Raw genomic sequence first — 16339 nt, 5'->3', positions numbered from 1 at the left:
TTTCTCCCCTCACGGTTCCCGCCCTTTTCTCCCCTCACGTTTTCTGCCACTTTTCCCCCTTTTCACCGTCCTTTTCTCCCTCATGTTTCCCACCCTTCTGCCCTCACATTTCCCCCATTTTTCCCCTCACATTTCTCAGCCTTTCCCCCCTCATGTTTCCCCACCCTTTTCCCTCACATTTCCCCCGTTTTCTCTCCTTGCGTTTCTCCGCCATTTTCCCCTGACGATTCCTGGCCTTTTCTCCCCTCACGTTTCGCCGCCCTTTTCTCCTCTCACATTTCCCCCCTTTTCCCCCTCACGATTCCCTTTTCTCCCCTCACATTTTCTGCTCTTTTCCCCCCTCACATTTCCTGCTCTTTTTTCCCCTCAAATTTCCCATTTCCCCCTCAAATTTCTCAGCCTTTTCCCCCTCACGATTCCCGGCCTTTTCTCCCCTCACATTTCACCGCCCTTTTCCCCCTCACATTTCCCCCCTTTTCTCCCCTCACATTTCCCCCCTTTTCCCCCTCATGGTTCCCTTTTCTCCCCTCACATTTCCTGCTCTTTTCCCCCTCACATTTCCCGTTTCTCCCCTCACGTTTCTCTGCCATTTTCCCCTCACGGTTCCCGCCCTTTTCTCCCCTCACATTTCCCCTTTTTCCCTCACATTTCCCCCATTTCTCCTCTCATGTTTCCCACCCTTTTTTCCCCTCACATTTCCGTTTCTCCCCTCACATTTCTCAGCCATTTCCCCCTCATGTTTCCTGCCCTTTTTCCTCCTCACATTTCCTGCCTTTTTTCCCTCACATTCTCACTCTTTTCCCCTTCACATTTCCCTTTTCTCCCCTCACGTTTCTCTGCCATTTTCCTCTCACGGTTCCCGCCCTTTTTCTCCCCTCACATTTCCCTCATTTTTCCCTCACATTTCCCCCATTTCCCCCCCCTCACGTTTCCCTTTCCTCACCTCACATTTCCCTCCTTTTCTCCCTTCACATTTACCTCATTTTTTCCCTTACCTTCCTCACCATTTCCTCTCCCTTTCCCCTCCCATTTCCCCCTTTTTTTCCCTCACTTTTCTCCCCTCACGTTTCTCCGCCATTTTCCCCTCACAGTTCCCGCCCTTTTCTCCCCTCACGGTTCCCACCCTTTTCCCCTCATGTTTCCCCCTTTTCTCCCCTCACATTCCCCTCATTTTTATCCTCACATTTCCCCCATTTCTCCCCTCACATTCCCCTTTTTTCCCCTCACATTTCTCCCTTTTCCCCCCCTTCACATTTCCCACCCTTTCCCCTCCTTTCCGCCATTTCCCCCTCACCTTTCACCACCACATCCCTCAGCTCTCCACCACATTTACTCTCCAACACAACAATATTTTACTTTCCCCTCTCAGGGAAGGGTTTTGGGGATCTCCTGGGTGGTTTTTTGGGCTGTTTCAGCCGTACCCCAGAGCATTCAGGGCGCTCAGAGCTGTGGGGTTCAGGGGTTCTCGAGGGGTCCCGGGGGGCAGCAGCAGCAGCAGCGTCAGGTCCGGGCGAAGGAGGCAGCACCCAGTGTGGGTGGGCAGCGCCAGGTAGCACAGCTTGGGCCTAGTGTGGGCTCCTGGGGGCACCCCAAAATTGTGTCACCCCCAAAACCCCATAGCGACCCCCTAAGGCATCAGCTTGGGCCTAGTGTGGGGCCCTGGGGGCACCCCAAAATTGTGTCACCCCCAAAACCCCATAGCGACCCCCTAAGGCATCAGCCTGACCCCAGGTAGCACAGCTTGGGCCTAGTGTGGGGCCCTGGGGGCACCCCAAAATTATTTCAGCCCCAAAACCCCATAGTGACCCCCTAAGGCATCAGCCTGACCCCAGGTAGCACAGCTTGGGCCTAGTGTGGGGTCCTGGGGGCACCCCAAAATTATTGCACCCCCAAAACCCCATAGTGACCCCATGTAGCACAGCTTGGGCCTAGTGTGGGGTCCTGGGGGCACCCCAAAATTGTGTCACCCCCAAAACCCCACAGTGACCCCCTAAGGCATCAGCTTGGGCCTAGTGTGGGGTCCTGGGGGCACCCCAAAATTATTGCACCCCCAAAACCCCACAGTGACCCCCTAAGGCATCGGCCTGGCCCTCACATGGGGTCCTGGGGACACCCCAAAATTGTGTCACCCCACTAAAGTGATCCTATATAGCACAGCTTGGGCCTCGTGTGGGGTCCTGGGGGCACCCCAAAATTATTGCACCCCCAAAACCCCATAGCGACCCCCTAAGCCATCAGCCTGACCCCATGTAGCACAGCTTGGGCCTAGTGTGGGGTTCTGGGGGCACCCCAAAATTATTTCAGCCCCAAAACCCCACAGCGACCCCCTAAGGCATCAGCTTGGGCCTAGTGTGGGGTTCTGGGGGCACCCCAAAATTATTTCAGCCCCAAAACCCCACAGCGACCCCCTAAGGCATCAGCTTGGGCCTAGTGTGGGGTCCTGGGGGCACCCCAAAATTGTGTCACCCCCAAAACCCCATAGCGACCCCCTAAGGCATCAGCTTGGGCCTAGTGTGGGGTCCTGGGGGCACCCCAAAATTATTTCAGCCCCAAAACCCCATAGTGACCCCCTAAGGCATCGGCCTGGCCCTCATGTGGGGTCTTGGGGGCACCCCAAAATTATTTCACCCCCAAAACCCCATAGTGACCCCCTAAGGCATCAGCTTGGGCCTAGTGTGGGGTCCTGGGGGCACCCCAAAATTATTTTACCCCCCAAATAATCCCCCTAGAGACCCCCAAGTGTGTCAGAATGGGGGCACCCCAAAATCATTTAAACCCCCCCTCCTAGGGACCCCCAAATTGACCCCATGTCCATCACTGGGGTCCTGCGGGGCACCCCAAAATTATTGCACACCCCCAAAACCCCATTTTGTGCCCTCCTGAACCCCAAAAATCCTCAAGACCCCCAAAATCACCCCTGAACCCCCAAATTCCTCCCCCTTGGCCACTTCCAGACACCCCAAAACTCCCTAAAAAAAGCCCCCCCCCCAAAAAACCCCAAACCACCCCCCCAAAAAAACCCCCAAAAATATTTTTGGGGTGCCCCACTCACCCCCCCAAAAATCCCAAATTATTTTTGGGGTCCCCTCTCACCTTTGCCCCCCGATTTGGGGCAGATTTGGGGTTCCAGGAGGGTCTGGAGGTCTCGGAGGGCCTGGGATCGGAGCTGGGGGGGCAAAACCCCGCTGGGGGGGGAAAAAATGGGGGAAATTTGGGGTTTTGGAAATTTTAGGGGTTTTGGGGGGGAATTTTTGGGGTTTTGGGGGGAAATTTTAGGGGGTTTTGGGGGGGATTTGGGGGAAAAATATTGGATTTTTGGGAGAAAATGATGGGGATTTAGGAGTAAATTTTGGGGTTTTGGGGGGATTTTTGGGGGTTTTGGGGGGATTTTAGGGGGTTTTGGGGAAAAAGATTGGATTTTTTGGGGGGAATTTATGGGATTTTGGGGGAAATTTTAGGGGTTTTGGGGAAATTAGGGGGATTTGGGGGGAAATTATGGGATTTAGGGGAAAAATATGGGATTTTTGGGGGAAAATATGGGATTTTTGGGGAAATTAAGGGGTTTGGGGTAAAATAATGGGATTCTGGGGGGTAAATTATGGAATTTTGGGGGGATTTTAGAGGTTTTGGGGGAAAATTTGAGATTTTGGGGGAAATTATGGGATTTTGGGGGGAATTTTTTGGCTTTTGGGGGGATTTTGGGGGGAATTTATGGGGAATTGGGGAGAATTTTAGGGGTTTTGAGAGGAAATTTTGGGGAGTTTTGGGGGTAAATTAGGGGATTTGGGGGAAATTTAGGGTTTTTTGGGGTAAATTTGGGATATTTTGGGTCACCAACCCTGCCCTGCCCCCTTCACGATCCCGCTCTGGGTCCGACCCCGATGGATCAGGAGGTACCTGAGGGGGGGGGGGGAGGGGGGAAAAAGAAAAATTTGGGGACCCCCAAAAAAACCCCCAGACCCCAAAAAATCCCCCCATAAATTCACACCCCCCAAATTTGGATTTCCCCCCCCCCAAACTCACCCCAAAATCCCCCCCAAAACCCCCAAATTTGGGACTTTCTCCCCAAAAATCCCCCCCAATTCCCCTCCCCAAATCCAGACCCCCCCCCAAATTTTAAGGTTGCCCCAAGACCCCCAAATTTGGGGTTTCTCCCCAAAAATGCCCCCCCCCACAAATTCAGACCCCTCCCCTCCAAATTTTGGGGTTTTTTCCCCAAAAATCCCCCCTAAGAGCCGCCCCCCCCCCCAAAATTTTGGGGTTTTCCCCCCAAACTCACCCCAAAACCTCGGGGGGCAGCGGGGGGGGGCGGGGCCGGGCACAGCCCCGGAGCTGCTCCAGGGAGGGACCCCAAAACTGGGGCACGAGCTGGGGGAAAATTGGGATTTTGGGGAAAATCCCAGCAGAAATTTGGGGTTAATTTGGGGTTAAATTTGGGTCAGTTTTGGGTTAATTTGGGGTCAGTTTTGGGGTCAATTTTGGGGTCAGTTTTGGATTAATTTGGGGTCAGTTTTGGATTAATTTGGGGTCAGTTTTGGGGTTAATTTGGGGTCAGTTTTGGGTTATTTTGGGATAAATTTGGGGTCAGTTTGGGGTCAGTTTTGGGTTAATTTGGGGTCAGTTTCGGAGTCAGTTTTGGGGTCAGTTTTGGGTTATTTTGGGGTCAGTTTTGGGTTATTTTGGGATAAATTTGGGGTCAGTTTTGGGGTTAATTTGGGGTCAGTTTTGGGGTCCGTTCGGGTCAGTTTTGGGGTTAATTTGGGGTTAATTTGGGGTCAGTTTTGGGGGCAGTTCGGGGTCAGTTTTGGGTTATTTTGGGATCAGTTTTGGGATCAGTTTTGGGGTCAGTTTTGGGGTCAGTTTTGGGGTCAGTTTTGGGTTATTTTGGGGTTAATTTGGGGTCAGTTTTGGGCTTAATTTGGGGTCAATTTGGGGTCAGTTTTGGGTTATTTTGGGGTCACTTTGGGGTCAGTTTTGGGGGCAGTTCGGGGTCAGTTTTGGGTCAGTTTTGGGGTCAGTTTTGGGGTTAATTTGGGATCAGTTTTGGGGTCAGTTTGGGTCAGTTTTGGGTTAAATTGGGGTCAGTTTTGGGGTCAGTTTTGGGTTAATTTGGGGTCAGTTTTGGGTTATTTTGGGGTCAATTTTGGGTTAATTTGGGGTTAATTTGGGGTTAATTTGGGGTCAGTTTCGAGGTCAGTTTCGGGGTCAGTTTTGGGTTATTTTGGGGTCAATTTTGGGTTAATTTGGGGTCAGTTTTGGGTTAATTTGGGGTCAGTTTCGGAGTCAGTTTGAGTCAGTTTTGGGTTAATTTGGGGTCAGTTTCGGAGTCAGTTTGAGTTAATTTGGGGTCAGTTTGGGTCAGTTTTGGGTTAATTTGGGGTTAATTTGGGGTCAGTTTTGGGGTCGGTTTTGGGCCAGTTTTGGGGTTAATTTGGGGTCAGTTTGGGGGTCAGTTTTTTGTTATTTTGGGGTTAATTTGGGGTCAGTTTTGGGGGCAGTTTTGGGTCAGTTTTGGGGTCTATTTGGGTCAGTTTTGGGTTATTTTGGGATAAATTTGGGGTCAGTTTTGGGTTATTTTGGGGTCACTTTGGGTCAGTTCTTGTTTTGGGGTCAATTTTGGTCATTTTGGGATCATTTTTGGGTTCGGGGCCAGTTCTGGGGTCCCTTTTGGGGTTTTTGGGGTCCCTTTAGGGCTCTCACCTGGGTGATCACGTGGTGCAGGGAGGGGCGGGGCCCGCAGAGCAGCCCCACCCCCACCCCCGGCAGGAGCCGCAGCAGCAGCAGCCGGTGCGGGACCTGCGGGGGAGGGGAAATTGGGCTCAATTCCCGCGATTTTGGGCAATTTGGGATAATTTGGGTTAATTTGGGATCAGTTTGGGGGATTTGGGGGTTATTTTGGGGTTATTTTAGGGTTAATTTCGGGTAATTTTGGGGCTATTTTGGATTCATTTTGGGGCTATTTTAGGGTCATTTCGAGGTTATTTTTGGGGTTATTTTGGGGTCAATTTGGGGTAATTTTGGGATTATTTTGGGGTTACTTTGGGGTCAGTTTGGGGGCTATTTTGGGGTAATTTTGAGGTTATATTAGGGTTAGTTTGGGGTCAGTTTGGGGGAGATTCGGGTTAATTTGGGGGATTTTGGGGTAATTTTGGGGTTATTTTAGGGTTAATTTCGGGTAATTTTGGGGCTATTTTGGGTTCATTTTGGGGCTATTTTAGGGTCATTTCGAGGTTATTCTTGAGGCTATTTTGAGGTCAATTTGGGGTAATTTTGGGATTATTTTGGGGTTACTTTGGGGTCAGTTTGGGGGCTATTTTGGGGTAATTTTGAGGTTATATTAGGGTTAGTTTGGGGTCAGTTTGGGGGAGATTCGGGTTAATTTGGGGGATTTTGGGGTAATTTTGGGGTTATTTTAGGGTTAATTTCGGGTAATTTTGGGGCTATTTTGGGTTCATTTTGGGGCTATTTTAGGGTCATTTCGAGGTTATTCTTGAGGCTATTTTGAGGTCAATTTGGGGTAATTTTGGGATTATTTTGGGGTTACTTTGGGGTCAGTTTTGGGGCTATTTTGGGGTAATTTTGGGGCTATTTTGGGGTTAATTTGGGGTCAGTTTGGGGCTATTTTAGGGTTAATTACAGGTAATTTTCTGGCTATTTTAGGGTTAATTTGGGGTTATTTAGGGTCAATTTGGGATAATTTTGGGGTTATTTTAGGGTCATTTTGAGATAATTCTGGAGTTATTTTAGGGTTAATTTGGGGGAACTTTGGGGTAATTTTGGGGTTATTTTAGGGTCAGTTTGGGGTAATTTTGGGGTCTATATTAGGGTTAATTTTAGGATATATTTGGGGCAATTTTGGGGTAAATTTGGGATTATTTTGGTGGTGTAATTTTTGAGTCATTTTGGGGCTCTTAGGGTCAGTTTTGGGGCAGTTTGGGGTCATTTTGGGGCTACTTTAGGGTTCATTTGGGGTCATTTTAGGGGCTATTTTAGGGTTAATTTGGGATCATTTGGGGGTTACTTTGGGGGGTAATTTTGGGGTTATTTTAGTGTCAATTTGAGATAATTTTGGGGTTATTTTATGGCCACTTTGAGGTAATTTTGGGGCTCTTTTCAGGGTAATTTTTGGGGTAATTTAGGGGCTATTTTAGGCTTAATTTGGGGGTAATTTTGGGGCCATTTTAGGGCTATTTTAGGGTCAGGTTGGGGAAATTTTAGGGTCTATTTGGGGCTATTTTAAGATTAATTTGGGATAATTTTGGAGCTATTTTAGGGCTAATTCGGGGTCATTTCGGGGTCATTTAAGGGTTAATTTCACCTCCGTCACGTGACCTCACCTTCGGGCTGCTATTGGGCAGGAACACGGGGACGTCACGCGCGGCCACGCCCACCCCCAGGGCGCCCCCTGGCGGAGGAGGCGGCGCCAGCAGCGCGCGCAGGTGGGCGGAGTCATCCTCGGGCAACGCCCCCCAGTGGGCGGTGCTTAACCAGGCCACGCCCCCTCCCCACACCACGCAGCCCAGATCCGTCAGGGCCGCGCCCGCGAAGCGCTGAAGCCGCTCCTGGGGACGGGGAAGGAAAAAAAGGGAATTTGGGGGGATTTACCCCAAATTTTGGGGTTTTTGGGTCTGGGGGATTGAGGGAGGTTCACCCCGAATTTGGGGGATTTTGGGTTTGGGGGATGAGGGGGAATTTGGGGGGATTTTGGGTGAATTTTGAGCGTCCTGGGGGGGGATTTTCGGGGTCCTGGGGGTGATTTGGGGCTCCCAGGATGGATTTTGAGGAGGATTTTGGGGGTCCCGAGGTAGATTTTGGGGTGAATTTTGGGGGTCCCGGGGTGCATTTTGGGGTGTCTTGGGGGTCCCAGGTTGTTTTTGGGGGTCCCAGCTCCATTTTGGGGAGGTTTTTGGGGGTCCCAGGTGTAATTTGGGGGTATTATGGGGGTCCCAGTTCTGTTATGGGGCGGATTTTGGGGGTCCCAGAGTGGATTTTGGGGGTCCTGGGGAGTTGGCGGGGTCTTGGGGAGTTTTGGGGGTCCCAGGGGTATTTTGGGGTTGTTTTTGGGGGGGTCCCAGGGTTAATCTGGGGATGTTTTTGGGGGGTCCCGGCTGGAATTTGGGGGCGTTTTTTGGGGGTCTCTCACCTGCAGCGCCTCCCGGGGGGTCCCGGGGGGGAGGGGCCAGCAGGGGCCGCCCATCCCCCACCCTCCCCCGTGGGGCTTCAGCAGCGAATCCAGGAGGGGGAAACAGCCCTGGGGGAGGGGCCAAGGTCACCCCAAAAACCCCAAAATCCCCCCCCAAAACAGCCCTGGGGGAAGGGCCAAGGTCACACAGGGACACCCCAAAAACCCCAAAATCCCATCCCAAAATCCTCCCAAAATCCCCCCCAAAACAGCCCTGGGGGAGGGGCCAAGGTCACCCCAAAATCCCCCCCAAATCCTCCCCAAAATCCCCCCCAAAACAGCCCTGGGGGAGGGACCAAGGTCACCCCAAAAACCCCAAAATCCCCCCAAAATCCTCCCCAAAACAGCCCTGGGGGAGGGGCCGAGGTCACACAGGGACACCCCAAAAACCCCAAAATCCCATCCCAAAATTCTCCCAAAATCCCCCCCAAAACAGCCCTGGGGGAGGGGCCAAGTCACCCCAAAAACCCCAAAATCCCCCCCAAAACAGCCCTGGGGGAGGGGCCAAAGTCACCCCAAAATCCCCCCAAAATTCCCCCAAAATCCCTCCCAAAACAGCCCTGGGGGAGGGGCCAAGGTCACCCCAAAAACCCCCCCAAAATCCTCCCCAAAACTCCCAGTTCCCCCCCAGACCCCTCCCAGTAGCTCCCAGTGCTCCCAGTTCATCCCCAGACCCCTCCCAGTTACTCCCAGTGCTCCCAGTTCATCCCCAGACCCCTCCCAGTGCTCCCAGTTCCCCCCCAGACCCCTCCCAGTGCTCCCAGTTCATCCCCAGACCCCTCCCAGTGTTCCCAGTCTCTCCCAGTATGTCCCAATCCCCCTCCCAGTATATCCCAGTTTATCCCAGTCTGTCCCAGTTCACCCTCAGGTCCCGTTTCAGCCTCTCCACGTTGCGGATGGGCAGCAGCTCCTCCTGTCCCAGTACCAGCACCTGGGGATACTGGGATGGACTGGGATGGACTGGGAATGGGGCTGGGGTGGCACTGGGAGGGACCGGGATGTACTGGGATGTACTGGGATGGACTGGGAGGGACTGGGAATGGGATTGGGAGGGACTGGGATATACTGGGATGGACTGGGAAGTACTGGGAAAGGGGCTGGGGTGGCACTGGGAGGGACCGGAATATACTGGGATGTACTGGGATGGACTAGGATATACTGGGATGGACTGGGAGGGACTGGGAATGGGATTGGGAGGGACTGGGATATACTGGGATGGACTGGGAAGTACTGGGAGGGACTGGGATAAACTGGGAATGGGGCTGGGGGTACCGGGATATACTGGGATATACTGGGATGTACTGGGAATGGGACTGGGAACAAACTGGGAACCAAACTGGGATATACTGGGATGGACTGGGATGTACTGGGAATGGTGTTGGGATGTACTGGGATAAACTGGGAATGGGGCTGGGAGGGACTGGGATGGACTGGGATAAACTGGGAATGGGACTGGGATGAACTGGGATGAACTGGGAGGTGCGTGGGGGTTCACTGGGCCTTACTGGTCCATACTGGTCTGTACTGGGATGGGACAAACAGCCTGAGAGGGGGAGGGGGTGGAGCCAGACTGGTCTGTACTGGTCCGTACTGGTTTATACTGGTCCCTACTGGTTTGTACTGGTTTGTGTCTCTCACCAGGGCTCCGAGGGCTGATTGGAGGATCCGGGCGAGGGCGGGGCCAGCGGGGCCGGGGGAGGGGCTGAGAGCGACCAGGGTCAGGCTGGGGGAGGGGAGGGGAGGGGGCGTCACCCCAACGTGACCTCTGACCCCTGCGACCTTTCTGTGACCCCAGTGTGACACCCAAATGACCCCTGACCCCAACCTGACCCCAATGAGACCCCAGAATGAGCCCATGACCTCTGTGACCCCTGACCTCAATATGACCCCTCTGTGACCCCTGACCCCTTCATGACCCCAAAATGACCCCAATGTGACCCCTGACCCCTCTGTGACCCCCTGACCTCTCAGAGACCTCTCCATGACCCCGTGACCCCTCTCTGACCCCAAATAACCCCTGTGACCCCTGACCCTTCTGTGACCCCAAATAACCCCTGACCCCTCTGTGACCCCATGACCTCCCTATGACCCCTCAGTGACCCCCTGACCTCTCCATGACCCCAAATGACCCTGTGACCTCCCTATGACCCTGTGACCCCCAAATGACACTGTGACCCTTCAGTGACCCCCCCTGACCCCTCCATGACCCCCCCATGCCCCCTCACCTGTTCCCGTATCCGGCCCAGGCCAGGTGTGCAGTGGGCGTGGCCGCCTCCCGAAGCTCCACCCCCACAGCCGCCCCGAACAGGTGAACCCCGTGCAGGGCCCCGACCAATGAGAACGGCAGCTGCAGCCAGGGGGCGGGGCCAAAAGGTCAGAGGTCATGGGGAAGGGGGAGGAGCCTCAAAGTGGGTGTGGTCAAAAAGGGGGCGTGGCCTCACCTGTGGGCGGGGTGGGCGGCAGAACAGGGGGAGGCCGCTGGCGGTGGCCACGCCCACCAGGCAGGGGGTGACATCATCCTCCAGCATGAACACGCCCCCTTTGTTCAGGACACGCCCTGTCGCTTCCAAACCACGCCTGCTTTGTGCTAAGCCACGCCCCCAAACTTTACATCAAGCCCCACCCACTCGCAACGACCACGCCCCTTCTAAACCCCGCACATGGCCCAATATGCCCCGCCCACATCCAAAACAAGCCCCGCCCACAGACCTCACTTAAACAACCACGCCCCCAATTTAAGTCACGCCAGAAGTGCCACACCCCCTTTTGATCCCCCACACCCAGAGCCACACCTCTTTAAGCCCCGCCTCTTAAACAATTAAACCACGCCCCTTTAAACACTTAAACCCCCGCCCCTTTCCGACCCCGTGCCTCCTCGGCCCCGCGGCCTCCGCTCAGTTCCCGCCTGTGGCCGCCATGGCCGCGCGGGGCACGACGGGAGCGCCGCGGTTGCCAGGGCGACGCCGGAAAGGGCGCGGCTTTTACTGCAACGCGATTGGTCCAAGATCGGTTGCCGCGACAACGGCGGAAAGGGGCGCGGCTTTCTCTTGGATATGATTGGTCCAAGCGCGGTTGCCGCGGCAACGGCAAGGCAGGAGGGGGGCGTGGTTTGTGCTCCTCGCTTCTGATTGGCTCCGCTTCTCCGTTACCACGGCAACGCGTGTTTCCCTCTTTTCAGCGCATGCGCCGCTTGTGCGGACGCGAAAGGAAGCACTTCCGGCTTTCCCACTTCCGGTCCGGCGGGAGCAGCGGCCGGTACCGACTCGGGGCGCGCGTGGGGGGGGCACGGAAGGGTCCCGGGTGGATTTTTGGGGGTCTGGGGGATAAAATTGGAAAAATTTGATGGAAATTTTGTGTTTCTGAGGGAAAATTTCCGTTTCGGGCGTGAAATGAGTCTGGGGTCTCCTCAATATCCTCCCTCAGGACCGGAGACCCCCCGGATCCCCCCCCCTCGTGAGGGGCGATGGTGGTGCCCGCGCTGGAGCCCCCCGCGCCCCCCGCCATGGTGGCCGATGTCGTGTTCGTCATCGAGGGCACCGCCAACCTCGGGCCCTACTTCGAGGCACTGCGCAAGCATTACCTGCTGCCCGCCATCGAGTGAGGGAGACTGGGGGGGACCCCTCCCCAAATTAGTCGGGACCCCTCCTCAAATTAACCGGGACCCTCCCTCAAAATGGCCGGGATTTCCCCTCAGAAAATCATTGGGACCCCCCCTCAAGATCCCTGGGATTCCCCCTCAAAATCATCGGGACCCCCCCTCAAATTAGAAGGAAACTCCTTTAACTTATCCGGGACCCGCGCCCCCAAAATATTCAGGAGCCTCCTCTTAAAATATTCAAGATTTTCCCTCAAAATCGCCGGGAAATCCCCTCAAAACTCACTGGGACCCCTCCCCAAATTAGCCGGGACCCCTCCCCAAAGTTATCGGGACCCCCTCCCTCAAAATGGCCGCGATTTCCCCTCAGAAAGTCATCAGGAGCCCCCTTCAAATTATCTGGGATCTCCCCTCAAAATTCTTGGGATTTTCCCTCAAAATCGCTGGAAAATCCCCTCAAAACTCACTGAGACGACCCCTCCCAAATTATCCAGGACCCTCCCCCTCAAAATGGCCACGATTTCCCCTCAGAAAATCATCGAGACCCCCCTCAAATTAATGGGGCCCCCCTCAAATCAATTACTGGGACTCCCCCAAATCCCCTCAGGAACCCGCAAATCCCGTCCGGACCCTCCAAGACCCCCTCAGGACCCCCCAAATCCTGGCAAAAACCCCCAGATCCCCTCAGGACCCTCTCAGGACCCCCCTAAATCCTCTCAGGACCCCCCAAATCCCCTCAGACCTCCCCACATCCCCTCAGGACCCTCCAAGACCCACTCAGGAACCCCCAAGCCCCCTCAGGAGCCCCCACATCTCTTCAGGACCCCCCAAGATCCCTTCAGGACCCCCCCCAATCCCCCTCAGGATCCCCCAAATCCCCTCAGGAATCCCCAAATCCCCTCAGGCCCCCCCAAATCCCCTCAGGACCCCCCAAATCCCCTCAGGACACCCCAAAATCCCCCTCAGAACCCCCCAAACCCCCCTCAGAAACCCCTAAACCCCCTCAGGCCCCCCCATATCCCCTCAGACCCCCCCAAACCCCCTCAGAAACCCCCAAATCCCCTCAAGACCCCCCAAACCCCCTCAGGCCCCCCAGATCCCACTCAGAAACCCCTAAACCCCCTCAGGCCCCCCCATATCCCCTCAGGACACCCCAAAATCCCCTCAGGACCCCTCAAATCCCCCTCAGGACCCCCCAAATCCCCTCAGGAATCCCCAAATCCCCTCAGGACCCCCCAAATCCCCTCAGACCCCCCCAAATCCCCTCAGGACCCCCCAAATCCCCTCAGGACCCCCCAAACCCCCTCAGGACCCCCCAAATCCCCTCAGGACCCCCCAAACCCCCTCAGGACCCCCCAAATCCCCTCATGACCCCCCCAAATCCCCTCAGGAACCCCCAAATCCCCTCAGGACCCCCCAAATCCCCTCAGACCCCCCCAAATCCCCTCAGGACCCCCCAAATCCCCTCAGACCCCCCCAAATCCCCTCAGGACCCCCCAAACCCCCCTCAGAAACCCCTAAACCCCCTCAGGAACCCCCAAATCCCCTCAGACCCCCCCAAATCCCCTCAGGACCCCCCAAATCCCCTCAGACCCCCCCAAATCCCCTCAGGAACCCCCAAATCCCCTCAGACCCCCCCAAATCTCCTCAGGAACCCCCAAATCCCCTCAGACCCCCCCAAATCTCCTCAGGAACCCCCAAATCCCCCCCAGAACCCCCAAATCCCCTCAGAACCCCCCAAATCCCCTCATGACCCCCCCAAATCCCCTCAGGACCCCCCAAATCCCCTCAGGAACCCCCAAATCCCCTCAGGACCCCCCAAATCCCCTCAGGAACCCCCAAATCCCCTCAGACCCCCCCATTTCTCCCCAGGTATTTCAATGGGGGCCCCCCCGCCGAGACCGACTTTGGGGGAGACGTGAGTGGGGATGGGGGCAATGAATTGAATTTATTTCATTTTAATTTTATTTTATTTATTTATTTTATTTTAATTTAATTTATTTAATTCACTAATTTGATTTTATTTAACTTAATTTTCTTATTTTAATGTTTTAATATTTTAGTATTTGATATTTTGTATTTTATTTCAATTGATTTTAAATTTAATTTTATTTCAATATTTTAATATTTTAGCATTTTAGTATTTAACAATTAATATTTTAATATTTTAATATTTTAATATTTAATACATTAATATTTTAACTATTTTAACATTTTAATATTTTAACATTTTACCATTTTAATATTTTACCATTTTAGCATTTTAATATTCTAATATTTTAATATTTTCTATTTTATTTTGCCTTATTTTCCTTAATTTCAATTTTGGTTTATATTTTATTTTACTCTAATTTATTTTATTCTGTTCTATTTTATTCTATTCTCTATTTACTTTTTGCCCAGTTTGTGGGTACCTACTACACCTTGCTGGTTATTTAATTTAATTTTAGATTTTATTGTAGGTTATTTTACGACATTATAAATAATATATATTAGATAAATGTATAATTATATAATTTTGGTATTTTTCTTTTTTACTCTATTTTATATTTTAATTCATTTAATTCAGTTTGGGGGCACCCAGTACAGCTTGATTGTTATTTTATTTAACTTTAATTTATATTTAATTATATTTAAATTAATTTATTTCAGTTTGGAGGCAACCAGTACAGCGTGGTTGTTATTTTATGTAATTTTAATTTATATTTAATTATATTTAAATTAATTTATTTCAGTTTGGGGGCACCCAGTACAGCCTGGTTGTGTTCAACACCGTGGATTGTATCTTATATTGAACTTTATAATTTAATTCCATTTATTTCTATTTTAATTCAATTTAAATTCAATTCTAATTAATTTTAATTATATTTTTAATTAATTGTAATGAATTTTGTCCAGTTTGGGGGCACTCAGTACAGTCTGGTTGTGTTCAACACTGTGGATTGTATATTATATTTAATTTATAATTTAATTCCATTTATTTCTATTTTACTTCTATTTTAATTATATTTTAATTCTATTTTAAATAATTTTAATTACATTTTAATGAATTTATATTAATTTATTTCAGTTTGGGGGCACCCAGTACAGCCTGGTTGTGTTCAACACCGTGGATTGTATCTTATATTGAACTTTATAATTTAATTCCATTTATTTCTATTTTAATTCTATTTTACTTATATTTTAATTAATTTTAAATAATTTTAATTACATTTTATTTAATTTAATGAATTTTTCCCAGTTTGGGGGCACCCAGTACAGCCTGGTTGTGTTCAACACCGTGGATTGTATCTTATATTGAACTTTATAATTTTAATTCAATTTATTTCTATTTTATTTCAATTTTAATTAATTTTTAATTATATTTTAATTAATTTTAATTACATTTTAATTAATTTATATTAATTTATTTCAGTTTGGGGGCACCCAGTACAGCCTGGTTGTGTTCAACACCGTGGCCTGTATATTATATTGAACTTTGTAATTTAATTCAATTTATTTCTATTTTAATTCAATTTTATTTCAATTCTAATTAATTTTAATTAATTTTTAATTAATTTTAAATTATTTTGTCCAGTTTGGGGGCACCCAGTACAGCCTGGCTGTGTTCAACACTGTGGATTGTACATTATATTTAATTTACTTTGTAATTTCATTCCATTTAATTCCATTTATTTTATTTCTATTTTAATTCAATTCTAATTAATTTTAATTACATTTTTAATGAATTTTAATGAATTTTTCCCAGTTTGGGGGCACCCAGTACAGCCTGGTTGTGTTCAACACCGTGGATTGTGCCCCCGAGTCGTACGTTCAGTGCCACGCGCCCACCAGCAGCGCCTGGGAGTTCCTCACCTGGCTGGACAGCATCCAGTGAGGGCAAAATGGGGAGAAAAACCGGGATTTTGGGCAAAAATGGGGAAAAAATGGGAATTTTGGGGAAAAAACGGGGAAAAATGGGGAAAAAATGGGGAAAAAATGGAAAAAAATGGGGGGAAAATGGAGATTTTGGGGTGTCTGTGAGTTCAATTCTTACCTGGCTTGAGAGCATCGAGTGAGGGCAAAATGGGGAGAAAACCCGGGATTTTGGGCAAAAATGGGGAAAAAAATGGAGATTTTGGGGAAAAAATGGGGAAAAAATGGGGAAAAACGGAAAAAAATGGGGCAAAAATGGGGGGAAAATGGAGATTTTGGGGGTGTCTGTGAGTTCAATTCTTACCTGGCTTGAGAGCATCCAGTGAGGGCAAAATGGGGAGAAAACCCGGGATTTTGGGCAAAAATGGGGAAAAAAATGGAGATTTTGGGGAAAAAATGGGGAAAAAATGGGGAAAAACGGAAAAAAATGGGGCAAAAATGGGGGGAAAATGGAGATTTTGGGGTGTCTGTGAGTTCAATTCTTACCTGGCTTGAGAGCATCGAGTGAGGGCAAAATGGGGAGAAAAACTGGGAATTTGGGCAAAAATGGGGAAAAAAAATGGAATTTTGGGGAAAAAATGGGGAAAAATGGGGAAAAAATGGAAAAAAATGGGGGGAAAATGGAGATTTTGGGGCATCTGTGAGTT

At 50.6% G+C, this 16339-nt stretch overlaps 2 protein-coding genes and 1 long non-coding RNA gene across 5 annotated transcripts; 1 reads left to right on the top strand and 2 right to left on the bottom strand.

The window, feature by feature from the left end:
• Window positions 1–1328: 1328 nt before the first annotated feature.
• Window positions 1329–3195, bottom strand: LOC139587215 (uncharacterized). Its single transcript, XR_011678343.1, has 2 exons — window positions 3094–3195; window positions 1329–1578 (listed from the first exon to the last, which is right to left on the bottom strand). It is a non-coding gene; the product is annotated as an uncharacterized lncRNA (long non-coding RNA).
• A 557-nt stretch (window positions 3196–3752) lies between these two features.
• LOC139587217 (protein fuzzy homolog) lies at window positions 3753–11119 on the bottom strand. Of its 3 annotated transcripts, XM_071421271.1 has the most exons (10): window positions 11047–11119; window positions 10624–10721; window positions 10408–10529; window positions 9821–9905; window positions 9045–9113; window positions 8144–8251; window positions 7338–7562; window positions 5701–5796; window positions 4280–4368; window positions 3815–3897 (listed from the first exon to the last, which is right to left on the bottom strand). In XM_071421271.1, the coding sequence occupies exons 2-10, from the start codon at window positions 10708–10710 to the stop codon at window positions 3831–3833; spliced, it is 948 nt and encodes a 315-aa protein (XP_071277372.1). In that variant the 5' UTR covers window positions 10711–10721; window positions 11047–11119; the 3' UTR covers window positions 3815–3830. The 3 variants fall into 3 exon arrangements, with proteins under 3 accessions (XP_071277374.1, XP_071277372.1, XP_071277375.1); XM_071421273.1 differs by lacking the exons at window positions 4280–4368; window positions 11047–11119 and having other exon boundaries at window positions 3753–3897; window positions 10624–11012; XM_071421274.1 differs by lacking the exons at window positions 5701–5796; window positions 11047–11119 and having other exon boundaries at window positions 10624–11011.
• Window positions 11120–11350: 231 nt separating this feature from the next.
• Window positions 11351–15893, top strand: LOC139587218 (mediator of RNA polymerase II transcription subunit 25-like). The gene is made up of 4 exons (XM_071421275.1): window positions 11351–11437; window positions 11606–11779; window positions 13650–13695; window positions 15526–15893. Exons 2-4 carry the CDS (start codon window positions 11646–11648, stop codon window positions 15652–15654), a joined length of 309 nt encoding a protein of 102 aa, XP_071277376.1. The 5' UTR covers window positions 11351–11437; window positions 11606–11645; the 3' UTR covers window positions 15655–15893.
• The last annotated feature ends 446 nt before the right edge of the window (window positions 15894–16339 follow it).

The sequence above is a fragment of the Agelaius tricolor genome, unplaced genomic scaffold (assembly GCF_023055355.1).
Source record: "Agelaius tricolor isolate 1412-34295 unplaced genomic scaffold, bAgeTri1.0.p SCAF_203, whole genome shotgun sequence".
In the NCBI taxonomy this organism is placed as follows: Eukaryota; Metazoa; Chordata; class Aves; order Passeriformes; family Icteridae; genus Agelaius; species Agelaius tricolor.
This window is presented reverse-complemented; position numbering and strand designations above follow the sequence as displayed.

Coding starts and splice junctions, on each gene's coding strand:
- LOC139587217 (XM_071421271.1), bottom strand. CDS start 10,710: ATGCTGGAGGATGATGTCACCCCCTGCCTGGTGGGCGTGGCCACCGCC. Junction 7,563..8,143: donor CCCCCCGGGAGGCGCTGCAG/GTGAGAGACCCC, acceptor CCCCGTCCCCAG/GAGCGGCTTCAGCGCTTCGC. Junction 3,898..4,279: donor CTGCCCCCCGAGGTTTTGGG/GTGAGTTTGGGG, acceptor CCCCCCCCTCAG/GTACCTCCTGATCCATCGGG.
- LOC139587218 (XM_071421275.1), top strand. CDS start 11,646: ATGGTGGTGCCCGCGCTGGAGCCCCCCGCGCCCCCCGCCATGGTGGCC. Junction 11,780..13,649: donor TACCTGCTGCCCGCCATCGA/GTGAGGGAGACT, acceptor ATTTCTCCCCAG/GTATTTCAATGGGGGCCCCC. Junction 13,696..15,525: donor AGACCGACTTTGGGGGAGAC/GTGAGTGGGGAT, acceptor AATTTTTCCCAG/TTTGGGGGCACCCAGTACAG.